Source organism: Schistocerca serialis, chromosome 3, assembly GCF_023864345.2.
Source record: "Schistocerca serialis cubense isolate TAMUIC-IGC-003099 chromosome 3, iqSchSeri2.2, whole genome shotgun sequence".
Classification (NCBI taxonomy): Eukaryota; Metazoa; Arthropoda; class Insecta; order Orthoptera; family Acrididae; genus Schistocerca; species Schistocerca serialis.
The window spans coordinates 104,074,157-104,097,229 of NC_064640.1; the positions used below are offsets into that span (position 1 = coordinate 104,074,157).

Here is a 23,073-nt window from a genome sequence, read left to right on the forward strand (position 1 = left end):
CAGCTGCAAACATATTTACATTGTAAGAACTTCGAACACTCATAATCTGCATCCCTCAGTTACAGAGAGAACGACATTTCTTGCAACGTGAGTCTGAGAGGAACCCTGAAATCTATGCATCCTGCAACACTTGTAATACCAGCGATCACAATGAAAAATCAAAATCTAAGAAACACATTTAATTAACAAGGCTATTGGTGCACGAAGGATCTTCCTGTGCAACCCTAGAGTTCCGCTTCGTGACGTGCACACACAAAACACTCACACACAAGTCACACGTCACCACACTTTTTATGTATGAAGTAGAAGAACGGTTAAGTAAAAATCATCTTCGAACTATTTCTTAGTATCTATCAAAACGTTTAATTACTTAAAGTGGCGGTCGAGTACTTTTATGGGTCCTTTTCCCCCCATAACTAATAAACTAAGTATACGAGGTGGTGAAACATGGATAAGCGAAGAAAAAATAAATCATTAAGTAATTTTTCTCTATTTACATTTAATAATTGTAAAAAGTCTATAGCTTTGCACATACACATGTTTGATGGTCTTATCGTAACTGTTCCCTTTTATCAATGACGCGTTTCGGAGGCTTTGCCCCATCGTCATATACTTCATTATCCCGATTCCAACCAAAGATATAAACCTTAAACATTCTAGATATTTCGATGTCGTTGGTTTCCGAGAAGCAATGCACAAAAGGTAAGCACCGGAACTGCCACTGATGATGGGGAAAAACCTGCAAAACACTTCGTAAATAAAAAGGACGTAAAACATACTGACTGATTAGTTGTGTTTCTATTTCTGTTTTAAAACGTATATGGTCCTGACGCAATTAGCTGACTTCGCCCTCTACCGACATTCGTAAACAGTGCGCGTTAAATAGGTTTTGCATTATATACCGGCAGCTCATAATTCGTGTACAGCTGCAGATTTAACATTAACATTTTGTGTATATTTCTAAGTTATCTGTAAACATTTACTACTTAAAACTAGCCGTAGAGGACAAATAAGTAGCCTTTTTACACACATAAACTTTTGCCTATTTACTAATATCAAATCAAGGAAAAACGACTTCGCTTGATAATTAGTAATGGCGTCGGGCTCCGGTTCGAAGCCTTTATTATAAAAATAAATTAATGCTCTCTTGCATGAGGCAGAAATATCACACCGATTGCACTGTGTGAATACAGAACTCAAAAGAATAATAATAACGAAAATATAATGGTATCGCAGTCTGGCTGAGAAACGACAATTAGTGGTTTAATATCAGAGAACACTCATTACTGGTGTACCTATCATTGCCATTACGATACTGTAAATTAACAAAAAATAGAAACAGACATCTTAGGTAGCTTCGTATCAGATAAAAATATCAGTACCTGTACCACAACCCAGGTCTGGATACCTTCAGGAAGTATGGCACATATGAGGGAGTTCTTTTAAAAATAACTCTAGTTATCGGTGTTACATTCATCTTACCTATTGACGTTATGAAATATTCCGATGGATGACTGAAATTTCTTTTTATCTCGGTTCGTCAGTAGGTTTTATACACACGGAGAAAACGGCATTTGTAAATTCTATGTTTCGCCATTTGTAAGACCAAATCCTTCACCACACAGACTCCATCACCAGTGCACTAGAAGTGCGTCATGCGCAACGTACCTGCAGCAACGGGCACGTGCTGCTGAATTCGCGGCCCGCATCCTCGTGGTCTAACAGAAACGCGCTCTCTTCCATGGCGCCTCATCTGGGCGCTAGTCCCTGCCAAGATAAGAGAAACACAAGAGTCATGACTTATGCCGCAATCTAGAGCGCTGACGGTGCTTGCGCAGCAGCTACCCCGCTGACGGCTGAAGCGAGGACGCCTCTCAGTCATCGTTGTGGGCGGGCCACGCGTCTAACGCGCTAGCTTTACGTCGTACACCGTCTCACGCTTACTCGCGCTGTATCTGGGGAAATCGTGGTGGCGCCTATCTGCACAGTCAGTGTACCTAGCACCTTGGGAGATCCGCAAGGACTCATTTAGCAGATATCAACAGTCATTCTAGTAGATACGTGGTTATGCGGTTATTGCGCTTCATACATGTACCATTCTCTCACATGAAGCTACCAGTATGCACATTTCCATGAGACTGTACTTTTACACTTTTTGCCGAATTATCTCAGATAGAGGTCATTATAAACCGCAGCCCCTATTGTTGCTGGCAACACACTTAATGAGAGCCGGCCGCTGTGGCCGAACGGTTCTAGGTGAATCAATCCGGAACCGCGCTGCTGCTGCGATCGCAGGTTCGAATCCTGCCTCGGGCACGGATATATGTGATGTCCTTAGGTTAGTTAGGTTTAAGTCGTTCTAAGTCTAGGGGACTGATGACCTCAGATGTTAAGTTCAAATGGCTCTGAGCACTATGGGACTTAACATCCGAGATCATCAGTCCCCTAGAACTTAGAACTACTTAAACCCAACTAACCTAAGGACATCACACACATCCATGCCCGAGGCAGGATTCGAACCTACGACCGTAGCGGTCTCGCGGTTCCAGACTGAAGCGCCTAGAACCGCTCGGCCACACCGACCGGCAGATGTTAAGTCCCATAGTGCTTACAGCCATTTGAACACTTAATGAGAAAGAAAAACCGTAATCAGAATATATTCGATAAGTAAAAATGATTTAAAATTTAAACTTGCAGGTTTCTGTCATCATTACCGAGCGAGGTGGCGCAGTGGTTAGCACACTGGACTCGCATTCGGGAGGACAACGGTTCAAACCCGCGTCCGGCCATCCTAATTTAGGTTTTCCGTGATTTCCCTAAATCTCTCCGAGCAAATACTGCGGTGGCTTTGAAAGGGCACGGCCGACTTCCTTCCCCAACCTTCCCTAATCCGATGAGACCGATGACCTCGCTGTTTGGTTTCTTCCTCCAAACAACCCAACCATCTGTCATCATTACGTCTCCAGAAATAATAAACACTATTAAACCAGAGGACGTCAAGTGAGCTTCTAAAACGTTTATGCGACGTGAGTCTAAGTTTCTCGCACTCATGATGTACGTAGGGTTTCTTGGTAGCTGTGTTAACAGGTATCAGACAACAAAACCAAAAGTTCGGGGTCAGATCATTGATCGATTCCAGGATACGTTTTCTGGCATTTATCGCTTTTAACACGTTGAATGTCTAACTAATGGAAAGATAGATACCGACTACAGGAAAATTAAGCAGACCTTTGGAGGAAAGTGGATCAACTGTATGAATATAAAAAAATCAGATGGGGCCTCTACAAGCGAAGTGAACTTGAAGACAATATTATACACTAACGAAAAAAAGTCGCAACACCTAGAAGGATTTGTGCGACATAAACGAAAGTTGGTAGGCGTGTCCCTACATTTGAAAGATGATGTTTACTCATATTTCGTCCCAGTAGCGTATGAGCGGCGAAGAAGCGCCACCATGAGGACGCAAATTAGGTTTGCTTTGAATATACAGGGTGTCCAGAAAAGGACTCCCTGATTTCAAAATTAAATATCTCGAAAATAAAGATCGATAGAGGAATGCAGTAAACGGTATGTTTATTGTGAAAGCTGTAAGAAGTTTATACAGCAGTTTGAAATAATAGTTACAAAAGCTGCTAACAGATGGCGCTGTAATCGCCATACGTAAGGCCTGGTATAAATAGTGATCCGAAGCCCAGAGCGATCAGTTCTACTATTGAAACGTCAAAGGAGGTTAGCGTACGGAAGGAAGAGATTAGCACCAGAAAAACGCGTTGTTCAATGGAGTACATGGTTTTAGAGTACCACAGGTCAGAAGAGAGTCCTACGGCAACAAGGCGAAGTCTTCAAGCACGGTTTAGTGTTCCAAAAGGACCCGATGCGAAAACCATTCGTACACTCTTCGCAAAATTACAACGAACAGGCAGCGTAACTGATGATCTAGTGGGGCATGTTGGCCGCAAGCAAACCGCACTTACGCCTGAAAATATCGCCACAGTTTCTGGAATTATTCAGCGAAATCCAATGTCATCCGTCCGTAGAATTGCATCTGAGACTGGTTTGAAGCGTTCCAGCACGCATAATACTGAGAAAGAGCCTACACATGTTTCCATTCCAAATTCAAACGCACCAGACCATACCCGTACGAGCTGTGCAACAAAGGGTTGCCTTTGCTAATCAGATGCTCACAATGATTGATAGTGAAGGATTTGATGTTGGCTGCATCTGGTTTACAGATGAAGCACACTTCCACCTGAATGGTTACGTGAATAAGCAGAACTGGCGATTTTGGGGTTCCGAAAAGCCGTATTGGTGTGAAGCGAAACCCCTGTATTCTCCTAAAGTTACTGTGTGGGCTGCAGTATGCAGCAGAGGCATTATTGGCCCTTTTTTCATTCGAGAAACGGTCACTGGTGCACGTTACGTTGCAATTTGGAACAATTTGTCGCCACACAGCAAGCGTTAGAGGATCGACCAGGTACTGAATGGCTTATGCAAGATGGAGCCCGACCACATCGGACCGAACAAGTGTTTCGCTTTCTTGAGGAATACATCGGGAATCGAGTCATTGCTTTGGAATATCCCAAATTTACTGGCCTCCATATTCGCCGGATTTGACTCCCTGTGACTTTTTTTTGTGGGGTACAGTGAAAGACATGGTCTACCCGAGGCATCCCGCCACGCTGGACGAGCTTGAATCGGCATGTGAATCCATTTCGGTTGAGACACTACGAAATGTGATGGCGAATTTCATTCTTCGTTTGCGCCACCTCTGTAGTGCCAATGGTGAACATTTTGAAAACATTGTGATGTGATTGCTTGCAAAGATTGTTTTCATACGATTATTTCACTTATGTATACTGATATGAGCTGTACAGCGTACAGCGCCATCTGTTAGCAGCTTTTGTAACTATTATTTCAAACTGCTGTATAAACTTCTTACAGCTTTCACAATAAACATACCGTTTACTGCATTCCTCTATCGATCTTTGTTTTCGAGATATTTAATTATGAAATCAGGGAGTCCTTTTCTGGACACCCTGTATGCTGTAATGGTGTGAGCTTGGACGTGGTGAGCTGATGTTAGTCAATAATGCCTTTAAGGCGAAAAAGGCGCATCAACAACATCTCACTAAGTTTGAATGAGGTCGTGTAATAGGGCTACGAGAAGCTAGATGTTCCTTCTGCGATACTGTAGGAAGATTTGGCCGGGTTGTAGCCACTGTCCGTGACTGCTGGCAGCGGTGGTCACGAGAATGTACGGTCGCATGAAGATCAAGCTCTGGACGGCCACGTGGCACTACCGAGACAGAATACAGCTCTGCGCATCGTACTGCATCTGCAGCAGCAATTTGAGCAGCAGATAGCACTACAATGATAGAAAGAACTGTCACAAATCGGTTACTGCAAGAATAGCTCCGAGCCAAACGCCATGTAGCGTACATTCTACCGATCCGAAACTACCATCATTTTCGACTTCTGTGGTGTCCAGCGAGAGCACATTGGAGGACAGGTGGAGGTTTGTTGTGTTTTCTGATGAAAGCTGGCTCTGCGCCGGTGCCAGTGATGGCCGTGTGTTGGTTAGAAGGGGGCCAGTTGAGGTCCTGTAACCAACCATTCTGAATGCTAAGACACTCTTGACCTATACCTGGAGCTATGGTGTGCGGAGCGATTTCGTATGACGGCAGGAGCACTCTCGTAATTATTCCACGCATGTTGACTGCAGATTTGTACGTCGGTCTAGTAATTCGACCTGTTGTGCTGTCATTCATAAAAGGCGTTCCAGGGGGTGTTTTCCAGTAGGATAACGTTCACCCAAATACCGCTGTTGTAGCCCAACATGCTGTACAGATTGTCGACTTGTTGTCTTGGCTCGCTCGATCACCATGTCTGTCTCCAATCGAGCGCATATCGGACGACAACTGCAGCGTCATCCACAAACAGCATTAACAGTTCCTGTACTGACCGACCAAGTGCAAGAGGCATGGAACTCCATCCAACAGTCTGACATCCGGCACGTGCACGACACAATTCATGCACGTTTGTATGCTTGTATTTTACTTTCTGGCGGTTACACCGGCTATCAATGTACCAGCATTTCACATTTGCAATGGCATATCGCGTTTACATTAGCCTGTGATCTTGCAATATTTACTACAATTAAGTCATAATATGGACGCTGGCCGCTGTGGCCGAGCGGTTCTAGGCACTTCAGTCCGGAACAGCGCTGCTGCTAAGGTCGCAGGTTCGAATCCTGCCTCGGGCATGGATGTGTGTGATGTCCTTAGGTTAGTTAGGTTTAAGTAGTTCTAAGTCTAGGGGACTGATGACCTCAGATGTTAAATACCATAGTGCTTAGAGCCATTTTTGAACCATAACATGGGCGAAACTGTGCGTTGAGTGATCGTGACGGACGATCACTTAAGGGCATTGTGGCGAAAAATAAGAGGACCACAGCTGAAAATGTCACTGCAGAACTGAATGTTGCATTTGCGACCTCCAATAATGGTTCAAATGGCTCTGAGCACTATGGAACTTAACATCTGAGGTCATCAGTCCCCTAGACTTAGAACTACTTAAACCTAACTAACCTAAGGACATTACACACACCCATGCCCGTGGATTCGAACCTTCTACCGTAGTAGTCGCGCGGTTCCGGACTGAAGCGCGTAGAACCGCACCGCCACCGCGGCCGGCTTGCGACCTCTGTCAGCACCAAAACACCACTAAGAGAGCTCCATAAGCAGGGAATTGCAGAGTGAATTGTAATTCCAAAACCACTCACCAGTGATGCAAATGCTAGCTACTGGGAAACGTGGTTGCCGAAGCCATAAAACCTGGAGTATGGAGCAATGGGAGATTGTCATTTGGTCGGATGAGTCTTGTTTTTCCCACTGTTTCCAACTAATGGCCGAGTTTACGTCGCAAGAGTGAAAAATGCCAGGAGTTCAATGACCATTTGGCAGTCACATTGTGGTATTCCATGGGTCCCGTCGTTACTCTACGAGGTCGCATTATTGCCAGGGATTCTATGACCATTTTGGTTGATAAGGTCCATTCCATGGTACAATGTTTGTTCCTCAATGGTGATGCTGTGTTCTGAGACGACAGAGCCCTTGTTCACATAGCTCGCATCGTCCAGGATGATTTTATGAGCACGAGGATGGATTTTCGTATTTCACCTGGCCTCCACAGGCACCAGATCATAATATTATTGAGCCTTTTTGGTCCACTTTGGAGAGAAGAGTGTGCGATCTCTATTCACCTGGTTTGCACATTGGACTCGCATTCGGAAGGGCAACGGTTCAAACCTGCGTCCGGCCATCCAAATTTAGATATTCCATGATTTCCCTAAGTCGCTTCAGGCAAATGCCGGAATGGTTTCTTTGAAAGGACACGGCCGATTTTCTTACCCATCCTTCCCTAATCCGAGCTTGTGCTCCGTCTCTAGTGAACCCGTTGTCAAAGGGACGTTAAACACTAATCTCCTCCTCCTCCTCCTCCTCCTCCTCCTCCGCTATTCTCCTCCATCACAATTACTCGACTTGCTATTATTTTGGAGGAGAAATGGTACAAGATTCCCTTGAAAACCAAAAAGGAACTGCATTTATTCATTCTGAGACAGCTGAAAGGTGTTTTGACAGCCAATGGTTTCCAAAAAAATGGTTCAAATGGCTCTGAGCACTATGGGACTTAACTGCCGAGGTCATCAGTCCCCTTGAACTTAACTACTTAAACCTAACTAACCTAAGGACATCACACACATCCATGTCCGAGGCAGGATTCGAACCTGCGCCCGTAGCGGTCGCGCGATTCCAGACTGTAGCGCCTAGAACCGCTCAGCCACCCCGGCCGGCGCCAATGGTTTCCGTACACCGTATAAAGCATGTTTTGTGTTTTCACGTTTTCGTACACCACGTGTATATGAGATAGGCGAATTACTATCAGACTTCAGGAAGAATCTAATAATTCCACTTCCAAAAAATGCAGGTGCTGTCAAGTCTGGGTATTACAGAACTATCAGTTTAATAAGCCATGGTTGCAAAATACTGACACGAATTATTTACAGAAGAAGGGAAAAACTTGTAGTAGCCGACGTCATTTTTGGATCCCGAGAAATGTAAGAACACGAGAGGGTATACCGACCCTTCGACTTACCTTAGAAGATAAGTTAAAAGAAAGCAAACTCATGTTTATAGCGCTTGTACACTTAAAGAAAGTTTTTGACAATGTGCAGGGGACGATAACAGGGATAAGATATAGAAAGCCAAACGTTAAACACAAGTTGTACAGAAACCAGACTGCAGTTACAAGATCTGTAGGACTCGAAAGGGAAGCTGTGGTTAAGAAGTGAGTGAAAAAAGCCTATCCCCGATGTTATGCGAGCTATACAACGAGCAAGTAGCAAAGGAAACGAAACAAAACAAAACAAAAACTTAGAGAAGAAACTAAAGTCCAAGGAGAAGAAATTAAAACTTTTAGGTTTAGCGTTAACATTGTACACTACAGGACATTAAAACTGCTACACCACGAAGATGACGTGCTACAGACGGGAAATTTAACCTACAGGAAGAAGATGATTTGATATGCAAATGATTAGCTTTCCAGAGCATTCACACAAGTTTGGCGCCGGTTGCGACACCTATAACGTGCTGACGTGAGGAAAGTTTCCAACCGATTTCTCATACACAAACAGCAGTTGACCGGCGTTGCCTGGTGAAATATTGTGATGCCTCGTGTAAGGAGGAGAAATGCGTACCATCACGTTTCCGACTTTGATACAGGGCGGATTGTAGCTATCGCGATTGCGGTTTATCGTATCGCGACATGGCTGCTCGAGTTGGTGGAGATCCAATGACTTAGCAGAATACGGAATCGGTGGGTTCAGGAGGGTAATAGGGGACGCTGTGCTGGATCCCAACGGCCTCGTATCACTAGCAGTCGAGATGACAGGCATCTTATCCCCATGGTTGTAACGGATCGTTCAGCCACGTCTCGATCCCTGAGTCAACAGATGGGGACGTTTGCAAGACAACAACCATCTGCACGAATAGTTCGACGACGTTTGCAGCACCATGCACTATCAGCTCGGAGACCATGGCTGCGGTTACCCTTGACGCTGCATCACAGATAGGAGCGCCTTCGATGGTGTACCCAACGACGAACCTGGATGCACGAATGGCAAAACGTCATTTTTTCGGATGAATCCAGGTTTTGTTTACAGCATCACGATGTTCGCATCCGTGTTTGGCGACATCTCGGTGAACGCACATTGGAAGCGTGTATTCGTCATCGCCATACTGGCGTATCACCCGGCGTGATCGTACGGGGTGCCAGTGGTTATACGTCTCGGTCACCTCTTGTTCGCATTGACGGCACTCTGAACAGTGGACGTTATATTTCAGATGTGTTACGACCCGTGGCTCTACCCTTAATTCAATCCCTGCGAAACCCTACATTTCAGCAGGATAATGCACGAGCGCATGGTGTAGGTCCTTTACGGGCCTTTCTGGATACAGAAAATTTTCGACTGCAGCCCTGGCCAGCACATTCTCCAGATCTCTCACCAATTGAAAACGTCTGGTCAATGGTGGCCGAGCAATTGGCTCGTCACAATACGCCAGTCACTACCCTTGTTGAACTGTGGTATCGTGTTGAAGCTGCATGGCAGCTGTACCTGTACACGCCATCCAAGCTCTGTTTGTGGCCGAGCGGTTCTAGGTGCTTCAGTCTGGAACAGCGCGACCGCGACGGTCGCCCAGGCGTATCAAGGCCGTTATTACGGCCAGAGGTGGTTGTTCTGGGTACTGACTTCTCAGGATCTATGCACCCAAACTGCGTGAAAATGTAATCACATGTCAGTTCTAGTATAATATTTGTCCAATGAACACCCGTTTATCATCTGCATTTCTTTTTGCGTAGCAATTTTAATGGCCAGTAGTGTAGTTCTGTCAGACACATTAAAGAACTTGGAGGAACAGTTGAATTGAATGGATAGTGTCTTGAAAAGAGTTTATAAGAAGAGCATTAACAAAAGTGTAACATGGGGTAATGGAATGTCGTCGAATTAAATGAGGCGATGTTCAGGGAATTAGATTAGGAAATAAGACATTGGAAGTATTAGATGAGTTTTGATGTCTGTACACAAAAATAACTGATTATAGTGGAAGTAGAGGAGAAGTAAAACGCAGACTGGCATTAGCAAGGGAAGCATTTCTGAAAATGAAGAATTTAGTAACATTGGATAAAAATTTAAGTGTTAGAAGTCTTTTCTGGAGTGTGGTTTTGGATGGAAGTAGAACGTGGACGATAGGCAGTTCAGAAACTAAGAGAACAGAAGCTTTTGAAATGTAGTGCTATAGGAGATCGCGTAGATAATGAGGAGATAATGAATCGAATTGGGGAGAAAAGAAACTTATGGCATAACTTAGCTAAAAAAAGGGATTGACTGATAGGACAGATTCTGAGGCATCAAAGAATTGTCAATTTGGTATTGGAGGGAAGTTGGGAGGATAAAAATTGTAGGGGGAGACGAAGGGACTAATACAGTAAGCAGGTTCAAATGGATGTGGGTTGCAGTAGTTATTTGGAGATGAAGAGGTTTGCACGGGATGGAGTAGCATGCAGAGCTGCACCAAACCAGTCTCTTAACTGAAGGCCACAACAACACACCTTGAATGACGCATTACGTACGTGCAAGCTGTCAAATGTCGCCGTGATTCGGATTCCACAATAAACTGTAAGACGCCACCTAGTTAGCTGGGAAACTCAAGCAGAAGACAGACAGGAACATACCACTTCCAACAGAACAGTGAGCAGTAAAACAGTTTCACGATCCTTTTAGCATGAAATATTGTTGCTTGGTGGCTCCGTGGTAAAATGCCACACTACAAATCCAAAAGGTATGGTATTCGATCCCCAGTCAATACTAGGAGTTTTGTTTGTCATTTCTTTCACCTCTGCCTCAGTGGTTCGGAATCTACATTAAACTGTTGGTACCCCTATCACTAACTGGGTAAGTCAGTTCACAGGTCGGAGGGCTACAGCATACCACCTCAAACAGGACCATGCGTAGTAAAGCACTGTGGTGTTACAAAAAGACTTCGTATCGATAATTGCTTTCCTTACGTCAAATCTAGCGCTAGCTGACTAAGTTGGCTACAGAAATTAAAAAAAATATTCATTTCTATTTGTCTAAGCATGCGATGTATGTGCGCTAAGCGTATAGTCCAAAAGAATAACATATTAAAGCAAATAGTGTAACATGTTCAAATATGAATTAACATGAATTGGGTTAACAATATTCAAAAATATATAATATCGGAGAAACAACCACCAAAACTGGAAGAGGTTAGTTAGTAAATAAAATACGTATTTCCGAAATTTGCAAAATGTAAAATCATAAAATATTCTACGCCACAAAACACGAATAAATGACTAGGACAACAGAAAAAAATTCGATGAGAGCAATCTGTTGTTATTATAAACTGATCTTGATCTGGAGATAAGTAAAATTCTTCGAAATACACTGATTAGCCGAAACCTTGTGAGCACTGCCCACAGCAACGTTGGATGCCACCCGGTGGCGTTGCGGATACGTGATGCGGTAACTAAAGTATGTAAGCGGAGCAGATACGGACGTGGGATCACACCAGCGAAAATGGGCTGCAAAGGAGAAAACCACTGAGATAAGCGACTTTGACAAAGGACAGATTATTATTACGCAGAGTCTGTGATCGAGTATCTCGTTAACACCGAAGCTGGTCGAATGTTTACGTGCTACTGTCGTGAGCATCTACTGAAAAAAGTAGGACAGTGAAACTACCACTAGGCACTAAATGGTTGAATGTCCACGACTCCTCACAGAGTATGGAGTTCGGAGGCTTTCCTGGTCTGCAAAACAGGAAAGATGGTGATCTTCAAAATGGTTCTGAGCACTATGGGACTTAACTTCTGTGGTCATCAGTCCCCTAGAACTTAGAACTACTTAAACCTAACTAACCTAAGGACATCACACACATGAAGCGCCTAGACCGCACGGCCACACCGGCCGGCGGATGGTGATCTGTGGCATCTCTGGCGAAAGACCACAACGCTGGTACGCGCACAAGTGTTCCGGAGCACACCGTTCATGGTACATTGTTGATCAAGGATCTCCGCAGCAGACCACCCTACGTGTTCACATGTTGAGCCAACGACATCGTCAGTTACGATTGCAGTGGGCACAGGACCATCGGGATTCGACCGTTGATCAATGGAAACATGTCGGCTCTTCGAGTGAATCGCATTTTTGCTACACTAGGTCGCTGGTGGTTTCCACAAACGCCGTCATCTAGGTGAACAGCGGCTTGAAACGTGCAGTGCGTCGCGGACGCAGGCTGAGCTAGACAATGGCTCTGAGCAGTATGCGACTTAACTTCTGAGGTCATCAGTCGCCTAGAACTTAGAACTAATTAAACCTAACTAACCTAAGGACATCACACACATCCATGCCCGAGGCAGGATTCGAACCTGCGACCGTAGCGGCCGCTCGGATCCACACTGTAGCGCCTAGAACCGCACGGCCACTCCGGCCGGCGGCTGAGCTAGAAACGTGCTACAGTGGTTTGAGGAGTATTATAGTGAACTCACGTTGATGTTTCGGCGTCCAAATTCGCTTGATGTAAATCCTATGGAATCCTTCTAGGCCGCTATCGGGCACCATCACCGCGTACGAAAATGAGTGGCCCGTTGTTTACGCGAATTACATGAACTGTGCGTGGACATCTAATGCCACATACCTCCACAAACCTACTAACAAACTGTCGAATCCCTGGTACTCAGTGATGTCCTTAGGTTAGTTAGGTTTAAGTAGTTCTAAGTTCTAGGGGATTGATGATCATAGATGTTAAGTCCCATAGTGCTCAGAGTCATTTTTTGAACCTGGTACTCAGAATTAGTGACGTATTTCGTTCCAAAGACGTAAAAACAAGCTATTAAGCTGGTGGTCATAGTGTTTTGGTACATCAATCTATGTAGATATGCAGTAGTATCTGTGCAGTATAAATTTAAAAAATATATATAGGACTACTGTTGACATGTTCACAACTACTAATTAGTACATTCCATGACCACAATTTTTGATGCTTTCTCTAATAAAATTAAGGAAGAGTATTGTAGATATCATATCTTACAATATACCGGAAATGATCGCAACCACAGCACTACTTCCCAATATAGATTGTATAAAACATTGGAATCAGTTACTGATCGGTACATATAACGAATTATTAAACAACTGTAGTTCGATTCGGTTAGATAAAATTGCTGATGTTTGGGATTATATCCAGTCTTGTTGCGAATTTTTTTTTTTTTTTTTTTTTCAGAGTAAGACGATATTGTATTGGATTACGTACTACTGGAAAACGGTATCATTTTCTAGCAATCAGAAATTTTACCTCCGTATTTCTTATAATTTTGCTGATCTAATGGATGCTATTTTTTTCAGATAATGTATAATTTCAAGTATTAGCGTTCATTCGGAGAGAAAATAAACATTTAGCTTTCCTAAATTAAAATAGTTCAAAAAATGGTTCAAATGGCTCTGAGCACTATGGGACTCAACTACTGAGGTCCCCTAGAGCTTAGAACTACTTAAACCTAACTAACCTAAGGACATTACACACATCCATGCCCGAGGCAGGATTCGAACCTGCGACCGTAGCGGTCACGCGTTCCAAACTGACGCGCTTAGAACCGCACAGCCACACCGGCAGGCTTAAAATAGTTCTGGTTAACTAATTCTACTTCTACATCCATACACTGCAAGCCATTGCGAAGTGCATCGCAATCAGTATTTTTCACCGTACAAATTTTTAGGGCTTCTTCCCGTTCTATTCACGTATGAAATGCAGGAAGAATTACTGTTTAAATGTCTCTATGCGCGTTGTAATAAATGTAATCTTGTTCTAACGATAGCTACGGGAGCGATACGTAGTTGGCTGTAGTATTTTTCTAGATTCATGGTTCAAATGGTTCTGAGCACTATGGAACTTAGCATCTGAGGTTATCATTCCCATAGAAATTAGAACTACTTAAGCCTAACTAACCTAAGGACATCACACACATCCATGTCCGAGGCAGGATTTGAACCTGTGACCGTAGCGGTCGCGCGGTTTCAGACTGAAGCGCCTAGAACAGCTTGGCCACACCGGCCGGCTTTCTAAGTTCATTAAATCCTTTAAAACTTTCATTACGTACAGGTACTAATAACACTTCATTCTTATTTTTCACATAGGATGCATGTACAATTTTCATATTTTCATATTTTCATATTTACCTCTAACTTCATCCTCGCGCTAATCCACGGAATGTTCTGTCTATTTCAAATCATTAGTCCTGTCACGCTGTTTCTAGTAGAACAGAGGAAGGTATCAAATGATACGTCAGAAAATTGTAACGGCTCCTGCGGGACCGCAAATGATCTCCTGTGGTTACGACCCACTGAAATGGAATCTTATCTCTTCCTTCACAGGTGAAGCGGGCAGTGGCTATGTGATTTGGAAACACAATGGAAGACTAATCGTCTAGGCGCACGCTATGGTCCAAGCCGAAAGCAATTTTCAAAAGTCTACAGACCAACTTTGTTCCATGATGCGAAGAGCACTGCAACCGCTAGACACCACAATGTTCCGAGATTGTACGGGGTGTGCCAGAAATCACGGTCGGAAAGTATTCAAGTAACTTCACGTATAGTTTCGCGGTTACATGGATCTGGAAATGTATTCAAGACTGAAAATAATGTTCCTTGCTCGTAGTACGTATGTCTTCTGATAAACGTCACTCAAATTACAACATTGCAGGCGATAATTAGTTTGCGACAAATTACAATAATGCAGGAGTCATTTCATGAAAATATGGCATGCGATCGTGTTGCTTTGCTTGTGGTTCAGCGAATGCTACGGCATGTGATCGTGTTCGGTTTTGCTACCAAGGTGATACGGTTGTAAACATTTGCGTTATAATGGAGGATGCCAGCAGATTCACAATTGAAGAACGTCGTCTTGGCTTATGGGAGCATGGAATGGAACGGACGGGTGATACGTATGTTGGAATTTGAGGAAACTTTTTTAGTCGCTTCAAGAAAGAAGCCCCAACGGAGCCTAATCTTTTGGAACTGGAAATAAAGGGCTTTGCGACTGTGTAAGTGACAGATACACCCTGCAGTGGAAGATCCAAGAAATATGTTCACCAGCGAAATCGACAAGGAAGCGGTCGGCGGAGTTGAAACATTCCCAGAACCTCCATAAAGAAAGAAGATTGCCGTTCATTTCGACCCGGCAACATCAATGAGAATGATGGTCAGTATACAGAAACAGTTACAAATGTGTAAGCATATGGCAGATTTTTGCCGTACATTACCAAAAGTTACCGGATATAACAGAGAGAATCGACAAGGTAACAGTTAGATAGAGGATAACACAATTTTTGTATAATAACTATCAATAGTGACAATAGGTAACTCAGGGATTAGTAACACGAAAGCTGAAATACTCATTTTTCTGCCAAACTTGTCACATTCTGGCGTCTACTTATTTCACTTATTTCCCAGTCTAAACAAATTTATAGCTGGGAAACGATTCGAGTCTAACGTAGAAGCCGGCCGCTGTGGCCGAGCGGTTCTAGGCGCTGCAGTCTGGAACCACGCTGCTGCTACGGTCGCAGATTCGAATCCTGCATCGGGCATGGATGTGTGTGATGTCCTTACGTAGTTAGGTTTACGTAGTTCTATGTCTAGGGCACTGATGACCTCAGATGTTAAGTCCCGTAGTGCTTAGAGCCATATGAACCAACGTAGAAGTTACGGTAACTTCCAAGTCACGTATCTTTCAGACCTTTCACAATAGCACTTCGGGATGGACATACAAGCGGACTAACCTCAATAATAAGAACAGATAAGAACAGTTTACGTTAAAAACAACAGTTTACCTTAAAAACCTCGCTCTTTTACAGCTGACTAATGAATTTTCACCCGTTCTTTCAACGAGTCATCTATAAGGGTTTACAATTATCCGTTATGGAAGACGTGTCCGTATATTAACCCTTTGACTGCTACGAACGTCCTCGGTACATTCCGTGGAGAGCGCGACTTTGTTGTTCCCCCTACACTCCTGCTGGGAGACCGTATCGTGTTCCGGTCGCTACCTGTGAACTGGTTTTGCCGCACGGTGTGGTTCCCCTGTGCTGAAATTCCTGGAGCGCTTGACGCAGCGATTTCATCTGCCGCCTGGGTTTCGCCGCTCCCAGTACAAAATACAGTAGACTCTTGACTATCAGGCATGTGGAGGAATGTCAAGCAGGATAACAAAAAAGCTGAATGGGCTGGAGTCTTCAAAGTCTGTCTTCCGACCCCAGCCGTATCATTCGAAACACCCTTTTTTATACCAGGACCTGATTTTAATATTTTCTGACTTCTTACGTAATACATATCACCCATTTCGGAATTTTCAAAAGAGGACCGCAGAAAACAATTTAACAATGCACACAGTTTGGACGTCTGATACGCAACTGCAGGAACAAAGAACTCACGGTTGAGCTGCTCTCTGCGCGTGTTTATTTTTGTTTGTGAGCGCTGGAAAAGGTCTACTAGGTACAATTTGCTGAAGAGAGGTTCCGGTAATTTATTCAACATTAGCAACACAACATGTACTTTTTAATTGGAACCTAGATGTGCTAGAAGCACAAAAGACGCGTAAAGCATTTTGAGCCGGCCGTTGTGACCGAGCGGTTCTAGGCGCTTCAGTGTGGAACCGCGCGACCGCCAGGGTCGCAGGTTCGAATCCTGCCTCGGGCATGGATGTGTGTGATGTCCTTAGGTTAGTTAGGTTTAAGTAGTTCTAAGTTCTAGGTGACTGATGACCTCAGATGTTAAGTCCCATAGTGCTCAGAGCCATTTGAACCATTTGAAAGCATTTTGAAAGCCAATACAGCATTGTAGACGGCGGTCGCTTGCTATGGCTTTGAAAAAGTACAGTACATACAGTGAATTAGTCCTCATTTTACAAGGGAGAAGTATTATTACGATATTAATCAAGTAGACCGAATAGTACAGGGGCCGGATAGTAACGAGCCGGATAGTCAAGAGCCTACTATAAATGCAGTTACTCCAACAGCTCAAGTTTTTGACTTTCAAACTTCTCTAGAATTAAATCGCTGCATAGACAAACATACAGGTATGACAATATTGTTTCACGCCTAAGAACTGCATCTTTCCTGGAGCTTTTAGTGGGATGTTAGAAGCCTGTGACGAAAACGAAGTGTCACTTTCTATTCATCTCGATCTAATTCGCCGGCAGTAGTTGGGAACCACAGTAATAACGCTTTTACTCCACGTTTGTTCATTCCTTTCACGAACTGTCAGCGACGCGATTCAGAGGACATGCGTGCCGCTAATAGAGTACTTATCATCCCATTTTAAGAAAATTACTTTGTCAAAAAATTCGAGTCTTTCACATCTTACAGTATATCTTCGCCCGATAAGGAAATGAATTACTTTTCGTTATTCGTCTTAGTTCCTGTGCTGCATCCAATGAGGTAAGGCACTGCATGATATATTAACATTTTTGCAGAGGTATAAACACATTTCGTAGACTTTTCGTATGGTTTGTTTTTCGTCATTTATTGCAGTGTAGGAAATGTAGCTAACATACCGAAATTGTATTTAAAGCTGAGAGCAGAGCGATATCTATCACCGTTCTCAAGATATTATACCCGCGGGACAGTTACGCGAATTGCGCCCAGTGTTGTTTTCATGCGAAACATGAATCATGTGGGCATAACAGCCGTCCTATTTCATTAATGGTCCAAGATATCGAAACGAGGTTTTTTGCAAATAGTAGCGCACAAAGAGGTGCATATATTGCCGTATTATTAACACTCGAATCATTTTTATCCACATAGATTTTTTTCGATGGAAAGGTATACTTCTTTTAACAGAGCCGTCCGCTGTGGCCGAGCCGTTCTAGGCGCTTCAGTCCGGAACCGCGCTGCTGCTACGGTCGCAGGTTCGAAACCTGCCTCGGGCATAGATGTGTGTGACGTACTTAGGTTAGTCAGGTTTAAGTAGCTCTAAGTCTGGGGGACTGATGACCTCAGATGTTAAGTCCCATAGTGCTTAGAGCCATTTGAACCATTTTTTAAACAGGATTCAATATCTAGTCAAAAAAGAATATTGTGGCACAGGATACATTAATATTTACGATATTCTATGTGGGATGCTCAACTTTAATGGAAACCTGTTCGTTGTTATTTCACAAGATATCATCGCTAAGTAACTAAATGTTTTACGAGTAATTATTTCAGTTTCCACCGGGATCTTTTGTTTATTTACAAAGTTCAGAATGCATTATAGCTGCATGTAATGATATCAGCTTTCCAACTAATCTCTGTAGCATCCCAAGTGCAGTGGTTTTTGTATAGAGGCTTCTGATATTCTACCCCAGTTTCTTTTACCCTGTGGTGCCAAGTACGAGGTGTAATTGCTTGTCACAGTCTTCATGATGTCTTTCTCTGTACAATCATACCAAAGTGCCATTTTTTCAGTCAAAAACGAACATGAAAGCAGCAACAGAAATAAGATCACATCAGCAAACACACACAAGCCGAACGATGGAAAGCTACTGACAAGGGAACCTTCCCATCGCACCCCCCTCAGATTTAGTTATAAGTTGGCACAGTGGATAGGCCTTGAAAAACTGTACACAGATCAATCGATAAAACAGGAAGAAGTTGTGTGGAACTATGAAAAAAATTACTAAAATATACAAACTGAGTAGTCCATGCGAAGATAAGCCACATCAAGGACAATGGGACTCTGGGAGCGCCGTGGTCTAGTGGTTAGCGAGAGCGGCTACGGAACGAGAGGTCCTAGGTTCAAGTCTTCCCTTGAGTGAAAAGTTTAGTTTTTATTTTCAGTTTATGTGATAAACTCTTATGTTTTCATCACTTTTTTGGATGTGATTATCGCATCCACAAGAAAACCTAAATCGGGCAAGGTAGAAGAATCTTTTTACCCATTCGCTAAGTGTACAAGTTAGGTGGGTCGACAACATATTCCTGTCATGTGACGCACATGCCGTTACCAGTGTCGTATAGAATATATCAGATGTGTTTTCCTGTGGAGGAATCGGTTGATCTATGACCTTGCGATCAAATGTTTTCGGTTCCCATTGGAGAGGCACGTCCTTTCGTCTACTAATCGCACGGTTTTGCGGTGCGGTCGCAAAACACAGACACTAAACTTATTACTGTGAACAGAGACGTCAATGGACGAACGGACAGATCATAACTTTGCGAAAATAAAGAAAGTAAAATTTTCAGTCGAGGGTAGACTTGAACCTGGGACCTCTCGTTCCGTAGCTACTCACGCTAACCACGGGACACAGAGTACGCGAAAGAACTTGCCCCCCTTCTAACAGCCGTGTACCGCAAGTCTCTAGAGGAACGGAGGGTTCCAAATGATTGGAAAAGAGCACAGATAGTCCCAGTCTTCAAGAAGGGTCGTCGAGCAGATGCGCAAAACTATAGACCTATATCTCTTAGGTCGATCTCTTGTAGAATTTTAGAACATGTTTTTTGCTCGAGTATCATGTCGTTTTTGGAAACCCAGAATCTACTATGTAGGAATCAACATGGATTCCGGTAACAGCGATCGTGTGAGACCCAACTCGCTTTATTTGTTCATGAGACCCAGAAAATATTAGATACAGGCTCCCAGGTAGATGCTATTTTTCTTGACTTCCGGAAGGCGTTTGATACAGTTCCGCACTGTCGCCTGATAAACAAAGTAAGAGCCTACGGAATATCAGACCAGCTGTGTGGCTGGATTGAAGAGTTTTTAGCAAACAGAACACAGCATGTTGTTATCAATGCAGAGACGTCTACAGACGTTAAAGTAACCTCTGGCGTGCCACAGGGGAGTGTTATGGGACCATTGCTTTTCACAATATATATAAATGACTTAGTAGATAGTGTCGGAAGTTCCATGCGGCTTTTCGCGGATGATGCTGTAGTATACAGAGAAGTTGCTGCATTAGAAAATTGTAGCGAAATACAGGAAGATCTGCAGCGGATAGGCACTTGGTGCAGGGAGTGGCAACTGACCCTTAACATAGACAAATGTAATGTATTGCGAATACATAGAAAGAAGGATCCTTTATTGTATGATTATATGATAGCGGAACAAACACTGGTAGCAGTTACTTCTGTAAAATATCTGGGAGTATGCGTACGGAACGATTTCAAGTGGAATGATCATATAAAATTAATTGTTGGTAAGGCGGGTACCAGGTTGAGATTCATTGGGAGAGTGCTTAGAAAATGTAGTCCATCGACAAAGGAGGTGGCTTACAAAACACTCGTTCGACCTATACTTGAGTATTGCTCATCAGTGTGGGATCCGTACCAGGTCGGGTTGACGGAGGAGATAGAGAAGATCCAAAGAAGAGCGGCGCGTTTCGTCACCGGGTTATTTGGTAACTGTGATAGCGTTACGGAGATGTTTAATAAACTCAAGTGGCAGACTCTGCAAGAGAGGCGCTCTGCATCGCGGTGTAGCTTGCTCGCCAGGTTTCGAGAGGGTGCGCTTCTGGATGAGGTATCGAATATATTGCTTCCCCCTACTTATACCTCCCGAGGAGATCACGAATGTAAAATTAGAGAGATTAGAGCGCGCACGGAGGCTTTCAGACAGTCGTTCTTCCCGCGAACCATACGCGACTGGAACAGGAAAGGGAGGTAATGACAGTGGCACGTAAAGTGCCCTCCGCCACACACCGTTGGGTGGCTTGCGGAGTATCAATGTAGATGTAGATGTAGACCACGGCGCTCATGATCTCACATATACCTTGATGTTGCCTATCTTTGTATGGACTACTCAGTTTGTATATTTTGCTTATTTTTTCATAGTTCCACAAAACTTCTTCCTGTTTTCTCGATTGATCTGTGTTCAGTTTTTCAAGGCCTATCCCCTGTGCCAACTTATAACTAAATCTGAGGGGGGTGCGATGGGGAGGTTCCCTTGTGAGTACTGAGCGCTCTGGGCGGAAATGCGGCTACTTGGCAGCTCTGCCTAGCCTTGCACGTTTAAGCGTCCGGAGCATACGAGGACCCGAGCAGCTGGCTGCGTTAGCACAAAGGCGGTGGTAAGCGGCTGCGCGTAGTCTAGAGCACCTGACGGAAGGATCAAACGCGCGCGTTAACGCGCCCTTGAGCACCCGGGGACAACATCAACGGTGCGCTTTAACACGTCCAAAGCAATCATCTATATCACGAGACATACAAAAGAGCTTAAGCTTTCCATTATGGAAATTGTAAAATACCATGACTGTATATTAATTAAATAAAAATACAGATAACTGCAACTAGGCATTGATGAAATGTTTGTTTATTTTCATTAACTACACTGCCTGCCAAAAAGTGAAGCATCCAGAATGGGAGGAGGAAACGAAATGAAACTCCACAGGTTGAGAGTGTATGTGACGTCATTTCAGTTACAAAGTCGAGTCAAATTTACAGAGACATTGGCAGTATGAGCTCACTTGTTATTATGATGTTGCACCCCATTTGGCCTGGATGCACCCACTGGTTCGGTTGGGAAAGATGTCATAAAGCGGTTGTATTCTCCCGACGCAAGGTGGCCGGCAAATGTAACTGCTCCTTGATATCCTGGATACTGGGATGGAGTTGATAACCAAGCTGATCCCACACATGTTCTATCGGGGATAAGTCTGGGGATCTTGCTGGCCGCTGGAACCTCAACATCTTGCTGACTGCTCATAGAGACATGTGCCACATGTGGACCAACATTGCTGAAAAATGGCACCACAATACTGTCGCATGAGTGGTAAAGTATGAGAAAGCCGGATGGTCATGACGTACCGCTGTGGCGTCAGAGTTCCGTCAGCCACTAACAGCCCTGACCTGAAATCATACCCAATGGCTCCCCACTCCATGACACCAGGAAAAAAAATTGACTGTGTCACACCTATACATTGGAAGAATACAGAATGAGATTTTCACTCTGCAGCGGAGTGTGCGCTGATATGAAACTTCCTGGCAGATTAAAACTGTGTGCTGGACCAAGACTCGAACTCGGGACCTTTGCAAAGGTCCCGTGTTCGAGTCTCGGTCCGGCACACAGTTTTAATCTGCCAGTAAGTTTCATTGGAAGAATATTCCTTAGGTCGTTGACATACTCGCTGATGATGGTCATATGGGGTAGTGCAGAATCGTGGTTCACTGTCGAATACAATACGATGCAATTAATTAGCAGTCTAGGTTTTCCAATCACGGCACCATGTTAAACGCAGTCCTTTGTGTTGTTATATTAAGGGGACTAGTACGCGATTAAGTTCAAGAAATCGAGTTTTTAATTTTTGACTTAAAAATTCTCTGTTGTTTTCTGAAGAAGAAATTTATTTCGAGGAAATTGTACCATAGAAAGTCCCAAACTTACAGGAATTTAAAAGTGTCTGCACACATGACGACGCTCTCATGTCACTCAGATTGCTCTGTTAAAAACAGAATTTCGTTCTCACTCGTTTTTTGTGACTTTTTAGTTTCTGACGTCTTAGTGACAAAAGATTACTAGAAATTAGTATGAGAGGACTCAAAACCCAAATGGGAGTTTTAGCAACTTTGTATGGGAAAACATACCAAAAAGTATTCTGGTAGAACTAAATACTATGAAAATAGGTGAGCTGGGTGCTCTGCTATATTTTAATGATGATGCAGTGACAAGGTTTAAGGTGATGGCATTTATGGGCGTTCCTGGTGGACTAAATATGCGAAGAGCTGTATTTGCCATTGACCCCAGGAGACTCTTCAAATGGTTCAAATGGCTCTGAGCACTATGGGACTTAACATCTATGGTCATCAGTCCCCTAGAACTTAGAACTACTTAAACCTAACTAACCTAAGGACATCACACAACACCCAGTCATCACGAGGCAGAGAAAATCCCTGACCCCGCCGGGAATCGAACCCGGGAACCCGGGCGTGGGAAGCGAGAACGCTACCGCACGACCACGAGCTGCCGAC

The 23,073-nt window shown here is 43.8% G+C and overlaps 1 protein-coding gene across 6 annotated transcripts in view; it reads right to left on the minus strand.

Moving 5' to 3' along the window:
• The window catches only part of LOC126469776 (organic cation transporter protein), a 298,044-nt gene that overhangs the window by 143,914 nt on the left and 131,057 nt on the right, over positions 1-23,073 (minus strand). For 3 of the 6 annotated variants that reach the window (XM_050097006.1, XM_050097008.1, XM_050097009.1), the window contains exon 2: positions 1,669-1,767. The exons of the other annotated variants lie outside the window; for them this stretch is intronic. In XM_050097006.1, the coding sequence (XP_049952963.1) occupies positions 1,669-1,743 (75 nt within the window). In that variant the 5' untranslated portion in view covers positions 1,744-1,767. The remainder of the gene's footprint in view (positions 1-1,668; positions 1,768-23,073) is intronic. 6 annotated transcript variants of the gene reach the window in all.